Source organism: Bidens hawaiensis, unplaced genomic scaffold (assembly GCF_021521415.1).
Source record: "Bidens hawaiensis isolate Kalapana, Puna unplaced genomic scaffold, B.hawaiensis_p1.1 tig00006521_1, whole genome shotgun sequence".
Classification (NCBI taxonomy): domain Eukaryota; kingdom Viridiplantae; phylum Streptophyta; class Magnoliopsida; order Asterales; family Asteraceae; genus Bidens; species Bidens hawaiensis.
Window position 1 is genome coordinate 748,602 of NW_027491438.1, and position 8,442 is coordinate 757,043.

General features: G+C 40.8%; 1 protein-coding gene across 1 annotated transcript; it reads right to left on the reverse strand.

Annotated features, from left to right (window-relative positions):
- Positions 1 to 846: 846 nt before the first annotated feature.
- Positions 847 to 5,243, reverse strand: LOC143632740 (uncharacterized). Its single transcript, XM_077101172.1, has 5 exons — positions 4,845 to 5,243; positions 4,115 to 4,295; positions 3,800 to 3,958; positions 3,382 to 3,587; positions 847 to 939 (listed from the first exon to the last, which is right to left on the reverse strand). The coding sequence occupies exons 1-5, from the start codon at positions 5,241 to 5,243 to the stop codon at positions 847 to 849; spliced, it is 1,038 nt and encodes a 345-aa protein (XP_076957287.1).
- Positions 5,244 to 8,442: the final 3,199 nt, after the last annotated feature.

Genomic DNA, 8,442 nt, shown 5'->3' on the forward strand with positions numbered 1-8,442 from the left:
CTTGAAGTAGTTTAATATTTATTAACTAAATTAACTAAAAATAAACACTAAGTAATAATATAGACTCTCTAAAACTCAACTAAACTACTAACCGGCAAGTGGACCGATCGATTCTAGTAAAGCTAAGTAAGTCCGGATATCGAACCCACGAGACTCTTTAAATTACGTTTACTAGCTAATTAGACTCGACTACAAAACACGACTTATTAATTATATTTGTTTGGGGGTTTTAAAATACTAATTTAATACTATAATTAAAAACTAATTAAGAAAACAAGTAATTTAAACGAAAATGAAGTTTGTCTATGAAAATAAGATGATGATGAGAAAACTACCTAGGCTAGACTCCCCTAAATTTCAGTATTGAATTGACTTGGGAAAATATTTAGTTATGGACTGGGATAGTTCAAATCAAAGTAAGTTCATCTTAACCTAGATAGTTCATGCAATTTAGCCTAGAATCTTAGGTTTAAACAAAACAAACAAATAAGAGTTCATCGATAAAATAATGAAAACGAAAGAAACAAAAGATAAAACCCGTGTTCTTCGCCTTCAACTAATACGCACAACACCAGCTGATTCATCGACTCCAAAGCTGCTGGAAACTACTCTCGGACTCCTTGAAACCCACCGAATTCGTCTGGACTTCAAGGTATGCTTAATGGTTAGTTTAGGGGTCTTTTTATAGGCAACAGGGGTTCAAAAAAAGTTAAGTCGGCCAACAAACAAATGTTCTGGAACATCATCACGCCGCGCCGCGTGGCGGGCTCCCTCCTCCCCGTCGCGCGGCGCTCCGGCCAGGGGGGGGGGGCTGGTCCATCATGGCTGGTCCGGTTCACTCCTGGTTCAGTCCGGTTCGTTTCCTGATGCGTCGGTTCTCCCGTTCGGCTTTTTTTGCTCTTTTTTCGCCCTTTTTTCACCAAAATTAAAACCCGAAGCCTAAAACATAAAACCATGTTAGTAGTATTTTTACGAGAAACCGAACATGAACTAATAAAATATTAAATAAATGTACACGGGATTAAGTATATTAAACGTTATATCAAATATCCCCACACTTAACCTTTTTTTGTCCCTGAAAAAGTCTCATTGCAACGGGATCATAATCGGAGAAATACAGTCTTAAAAACATATAGGTTATCTTAAAATTTTAAAACAACGCAAAAACTGCGATCACCGATATTGTTGTCCACTTAAACCCTTGCCTTTGTCTTTACCGGGACAAGTAAGATCCAACTATTATTATTATTATTATTATTATTATTATTTATTTGTATATAATCTAGTGGAACCCACAGTCAAGACCCGTTTTATTTTAGATTTTACCGGATCAATCCACCCCATCTTGACTTAAACATCATAATAGCAGATTAAAACATTGTTGCAATTTTTCATGAACAGCTAAGACGATCAAGGATATTGTTTATCCACTTAAATTTAAACATCAAAGTATCTCAAGGAGCATTAGATACGATTAAGGTTCAATTATTCAACTATCTAGCAAGTGTTCCCCACTACATGACATACCCCTGTTATCAAGCAACACGTCGGACCCATTACTACACGTGATTTTACAAGTTTCCATCTGTCGGTTTACATACGTCGTGTCTCTAGTTGATCCTGTTCTTAATGGTATGGGACGCAAGTAAGAGGACCACGTATGACTAACAGCGGGATGATCACTGGATCATCAAGATTTTACTTCACTGTAATTGATGTAAGTGAGTGTAATGACAGTAAACTGCGGGTTTTATGCTTAAAAGCTTTTATTTATTTAAATATCCGAAGATACCCAGATGAACAACCGTAAAAGGACCCGTGGTTTCCGAACCCGAGACATCCCATCAATACGGGATTTAAGGCTATAAAACCATACACCTATGAAGTGTTAAACACTAAAACTAGAAGTGCAAGTTTTTAAGTTTATATCACAAGCTACATGGTATACTTTAACGTTTAAACCTACCCAAGCATCGTATGATAGCATATTCAGATTTTTTAAAATTCATAATTTCTACAATCAAACTAAAAATGTGGCTTGAGTATGACAGACCTTTCATCTGGTATTTTATACAGGCTTAACATGTTTTCCACTAAAAATCATATTTATCGATAAAACCAATTATCAAACTGCCCTTTCATTCTAAAGGCTGAGCCTAACGACACATCCCAAGTTAAGTGCGTGTTCTTTTAATTAAATCTTATTATTAGTAGTTTGAAAAACCGATTCCCGATAAGTATCCTCATCTCCCATTTATACGCAAAAAGAAACAAATTCAAAGGACATTTTTCAAAACTTTTTTTTTAATTAAACGAAAAAACTGAAACTAAAAAAACATATGTATTCCCATCCCCACACTTAAAATTTGCATTGTTCTCAATGCAGGGACGGAAACACGACTCAAAAATTTAAAAAACAAGATCAGCAAATATAGTTTTTAAAAGATTGGGTTTTGCGATTCAAAAAGGGGTAGCGGCGCAGCTTGTTGCCCACTTGCCTTCTGTTTCGATGTAAGCTGAATATAACGTACATTATAATAAAAAAAAAGTTTATGCATGAAATTGATGCCATAATTGAGTTTAAAAAAAAAAAAACAAAGCCTAAAAATACAAAAATAAATAAAAACATAAAAAGCTAAAAATTAAAAACTAAAAACGTAAAAACAAAGTAAAAAGGAAAAGACTTAGCTGGTAATATGCGAGTGAAGTATGATGCTAAAGTCTTCTTCTATAAATGCCCTCCATTTCCGAACGTGCTCAGAAACTAGTATCTTCTTCTCTCGTACACGAACAGAAATGGTAACAACAAACAATATCTAAAAATTCATCTTATCAACCTCGATAGATATTAATCATTCAAAGTATGGAACCAGACCAACCAACAAAACCAATAAACATAAATAAAAGCAGCAAATAAATAATCAGAAAAGTATACGGCTCCTGCTGCTCCATCCCCACACTTGAATGTTGCATTATACTTCAAGGGGATCTTCACACCATCTTCCTTCAAAACTTACAAAAACATAAAAATAAAGAAAAACTACAAAAAACTACGTTAGTGACTCAAAGAAAAACAAAAATAAAATATAAATAAAAATAGGAAAGAATGTACAAACTCTACACTTGAGTTTTCACTCAAGATCCATGTGTGACAAATCAGTGTGATTGATCGAGAGGAGTTTCCTCCATCTCGATTGATTCTTCTGGTCCTCCAAGATAGTGCTTCAAACGATGACTGTTCACCTTCTAAGATGTTCCATTATCCGGATTCTCCAACTCTACCACTCCATTCGGGAAAACTTCTTTCACCAAGTACGGTCCCGACCACTTTGATTTCAACTTTCCTGCAAACAACTTCAAACGAGAGTTAAATAATAGTACCTTATCGTCTTTCTTGAACTCTTTTCCGCCTTTCAACCGCCGATCATGTAAAGCTTTCGTCTTTTCGTTAATGTTCAATGATCGAGAATATGCCGCATCCCTAAGCTCTTCCAACTGATGAATCTGAAAGTACCTTTTCCTCGCGGCTTTGGTAAGATCGACATTCACCGTCTTCAATGCCCAATAAGCACGATGCTCCAATTCCACTGGAAGATGACAAGACTTACCGTAAACAAGGATAAACGATGAAGTACCCAACGGAGTCTTGTATGTAGTCCGAAATGCCCACAATGCATCGTCTAACTTCTCTGACCAATCCTTTCGACTAGCCCCAACAGTCTTTTCCAAAATCCTCTTCACTCCTTGATTTGCATTCTCGACTTGACCATTGTTTGAGGGTGATAAGCAGTAGAGGTACGTTGAGGAACTCCAAAACGAGCCAGTGCTTTCTCCATGGCGGTATTACACAAGTGGGTTCCCCAATCACTAATAATAGCTCTCAGAATACTGAAATGAGTGAACAACTTCTTAAGAAACCTCACAACAACTCGTGCATCATTTGCAGCCAACGCTTGGGCTTCCACCCACTTAAACACATAATCAATTGCAACTAAAATATACTTATTACCATTCGATGTGGGAAACGGTCCCATGAAGTCGATGCCCCAAACATCAAAGATTTCAAGAATTTGTATTGGGTTTTGAGGCATCTCATTCTTGGACGAAATATTACCTGTTCTTTGGCACGTATCACAAAGCTTCACAAACTCTTCAGCATCTTTAACAATTGTCGGCCAATAGAACCCACTATCAAGCACCTTTTTCGTGGTAGAAATCTTATACAAGAACGGGTCATCCCACACATACTGATTCACATCCCGGAAAAACTTCCTCTTTTGTTGCGTAGTCATATCCTCCAAAATATAACCATTAGCCAAATAATTAGCAAAATCAGAGAACCATGGCATACCTTGCTTCTCAGCCGCAACAAAGTCGATCGACTCGTGAGGGAATGTATCACCAATCTCCTCCTCATGCAATTCTTCTCTCCTCGGGTCCTCTAAACGGGATAGATGATCAGCCGCTATGTTTTCCGCACCCTTCTTATCTTTGATCTCGATGTCAAACTCGGAAAGTAGAAGAATCCACCGTATAAGACGAGGCTTCGCATCTTTCTTCTGAAAGAGAAAACGCATGGCTGCATGATCGGTAAAAACGGTGGTCTTCGAAAGCACGAGGTATAAGCGGAACTTGTCAAATGCGAAAACAACGGCTAAAAGCTCATTCTCGGTGGTGGTGTAGTTTTCTTGGGCATCATTCAACGTCTTGCTAGCATAATAGATGGGGTGAAAATGTTTATCTCGCCTCTGCCCCAAAACCGCTCCAACCGCGTAATCACTAGCATCACACATGAGCTCAAACGGCAAACTCCAATCGGGAGAACAAAGAATGGGAGCACTTACGAACTTCTCTTTTAAAAACGTGAACGCCTTCATACACTCATCATCAAACACAAACGGTACATCTTTCTCGAGGAGTCGGGTCATCGGATAGGTAATTTTGGAGAAATCTTTGATAAATCGCCGATAGAACCCCGTATGGCCCGAGAAACTCCTAATCGCTTTCACATTTGTCGGTGGAGGAAGTCTACTTATAGTGTCAATTTTTGCCCGATCCACCTCAATACCATCTCTCGAGACCATATGACCCAACACGATCCCTTCCGTCACCATAAAATGACACTTCTCCCAGTTCAACATTATCTTCGTTTCGATACACCTCTTCAACATCTTCTCAAGATTAGCCAAACACTGATCGAAAGAGTTACCGTAAACCCAAAAATCGTCCATAAACACCTCCATGGAGGTCTCGATCATATCCTGAAATATGGTTACCATGCAACGCTGAAAAGTAGCCGGAGTGATACATAGTCCAAACGGCATGCGACGGTACGCAAAAGTGCCATACGGACATGTAAAAGTCGTCTTCTCTTGGTCTTCCAGTGCAATGGGAATTTGAAAATAACCCGAAAAACCATCAAGAAAAGAGTAGAACTGCTGACTTGCCAAACGCTCGAACATCTGATCAACAAACGGCAACGGGAAGTGGTCCTTCCGGGTGGCATCATTCAACCGCCGATAATCAATACACACACGCCAACCAGTAACTGTACGCGAAGGGATAAGCTCATTCTTCTCATTCATCACAATGGTCATACCTCCCTTCTTAGGAACAACTTGGGTCGGGCTCACCCATGGAGAATTAGAAATCGGGTAAATCATTCTGGCATATATTAACTTTAACACCTCATTCTTCACCACTTCTTGCATATTCGGATTGAGAAGTATTTATGGTTGCACCACCGGTTTGTACTCATCCTCCATTAGAATCCGGTGCATGCAAGAAGCGGGGCTAATACCTTGAATATCAGACAATCTCCATGCGATCGCCCCCTTATGCAACTTCAACACGTCTATTAACTTAGTCTTTTATTCTTTCGTCAGCTTGGATGACACAATAACGGGCAAGTTTGAGCCCTCGTCAAGATACGCATACTCCAAGTGTGACGGGAGTACTCCAATTCCTACGGAGCGGGTTTCTCTATCGAATCCGCCTCACTCTCACAACTAATCTCATTCACCTTTATCATCTCGGACAAACCGGAAATCTCAGCCAACTCATCACAAACCGAATCGTTCTCACACAACTCATCCTCAACCAAATCATCACAATCGACTAAACCATTACTTTCCACGAGATCCGTACCATGAATGTAATCAAAGCATTTATCCACACCTGCAATAAAAGAGTTAATAAAATAAACCGAATGGCATGGACCACGGAAATCATCTTCATCACTCGGGTGCTTCATCGACCTCACGACATCATAAATAACATTTTCATCACCAACCCGAAGCGTGATCTTCCCATCATACACATCGATAAGTGCCTTCACGGTTTGTAAAAATGGACGGCCAAGAATAATGGGAACCTTCTCGTCGGCCTCCATGTCGAGCACCACAAAATAAACCGGGAACACAAACTTATCCACCTTGACTAACAAATTCTCGATAATACCTCGCGGATACTTGACCGAACGATCGGCCAACGATAAAGACATGCGAGTCGGTGTAAGCTCGCGTAACTCCAACTTCTCGTACAAAGAATATGACATCAAATTAATAATCGCACCCATATCCGCCAACGCATGGCTCATCGCATCACTACCAAACAAAATGAAATCATAAACACACCCGGATCTGACAACTTCTCGGGTACACGGTTCAACACTACTACCGAACAATCTCCCATAAGTGGAATCGATGACACCTCCCCCAACCTATCCTTCCTCTTCAACATGTCCTTCAAGAACTTCGCGTACTTTGACATGTGTTGGAGGGCTTCAATGAACAGGAGATTAATCTTCAACCGTCGGAACATATCAAGAAAGTGCCCATACTCCCACGTATATTTCTGGTGTTTCGCGCGAGCGGGATACGGGATATGAGAGTGGTTAACCAAAGGTGACGGCCGGACTTCAACCGGGTTCTTCTCTACTGGCGGTGCAACTGGTGCGGTGTTTTATTCTTTACCCGGTACTTCCATCTCGATTCTTCATCTATCACCTCCTCATCTTCCACTTCAACTTCATTCCTTCGCACCTCGGGACCAAAAACCCTACCGCTACGAGTAGTAATCTCCTTTATTTGAGCGGCTGGATTCTGTTGAGTAGAACCTGAAAACTGTCCCGGAGGTCTTTCATTCAGCTGTCGGGCAATATCACCAATGGTTCGCTACATGTCGAGCATAGCTGATTGTTGATTCTTCAAAAGCAGATTATGGTCGGCAAGGGTCTTTTGAGTGACTTGATCTATTAAGATTTGCTGAATCATTTCTTCCAATCTTCCTATTCCACCACTCGAATCTTTCCTAGTACCCAAACCTTGCTCATTAGAACTTCCACTGTTATACTTACCTTGATTTGGTTATAGGGAGCTTGGAAGCCAGGTGGCCCACCGGACGGACGCTAATTTGAGTTGCCTTGCCCTTGATTCTGATTCTGATTCTGACTCTTGTAGTTGTTCCATTCTGATTGTTGTTGTTGTAAGCATTAGGGAACCTTTTCTGACCAGCCACAAAATCAACCTCTTGATTGTTCATCAACAGACAATCCAGCGTACCATGACCACCTCTACACATCTCACACTTATCCACCTTAGTCTTTAACTCTTTTATCTCTCGGGTGAGATTCTCTAAAGCAGTAGCCATACCAGTATCTAAATTAACCTGGTATACACCTCGAGCAGATGAGGGTGTACTAGTGGCGGGATTTGAATTCCCGCCTCGTGGCATCTTCGCATACTCAGATTGCGCGAAATTTTCAAACATCTCGTTACACTCGGTCACGTTCTTATTGTCCATCAGATTGGCCCCAGCAGCTGTGTCAAACCTTGCTTGAGCTTCATAAGTAAGCCCATTGTAAAACTTGTCAACAAGGGCCCAAGGTATGAGCCCATGTTGTGAACAACGGGAAAGTAGATTCTGAAAACGTTCCCAAGCTTGGTAGTACGCCTCATCCGGCTCCATGTGGAAGGAGTGGAATCGATCACGGAGGCAAGAGGCCTTAGCATGTGGAAAGTACTTCTTGAGGAATGCATTGCGAAGCGCCTCCCATGTGGTGAATGTTCCAGCAGGTTGCGAATCGAGCCAAGTGGCGGCACGACCTAAAAGTGTGAACGGAAACAAGTGAAGGAAGATCGCATCCTGGTTAGCACCTTGCAAATTGAACGTTTTGAACACACGGGTTAGACAGATTATGTGTGCCGGTGCATCTTCATCTTCACGGCGATGTAACTGGTTGTGATTGGTGATGTTGTTCATGACATAGGATGGGATCTGCCACGAGTAAGGGTTATTAATGTCAGGAGCGACAATGGGTTAGTGATCTCCATGGAACCTCTCAAAAGCTTACTGGTACACGGTGCGGTCATTCTCGGCCATTGGAAAGGGTCTAGGACTTGGTGGTGGTGAATTTGCGGGTGAATTTGCGAGTGATGATTT

Excerpts from the sequence above, each read along its gene's own strand:
- LOC143632740 (XM_077101172.1), bottom strand. The coding sequence starts at position 5,243 with ATGGAGGTGTTTATGGACGATTTTTGGGTTTACGGTAACTCTTTCGAT. Across the intron at positions 4,296-4,844 it reads CGTTTTTAAAAGAGAAGTTC|GATATGACTACGCAACAAAA; the intron begins GTAAGTGCTCCC and ends TATATTTTGGAG. Across the intron at positions 940-3,381 it reads AGTTCAAGAAAGACGATAAG|GCTTCGGGTTTTAATTTTGG; the intron begins GTACTATTATTT and ends TTTATGTTTTAG.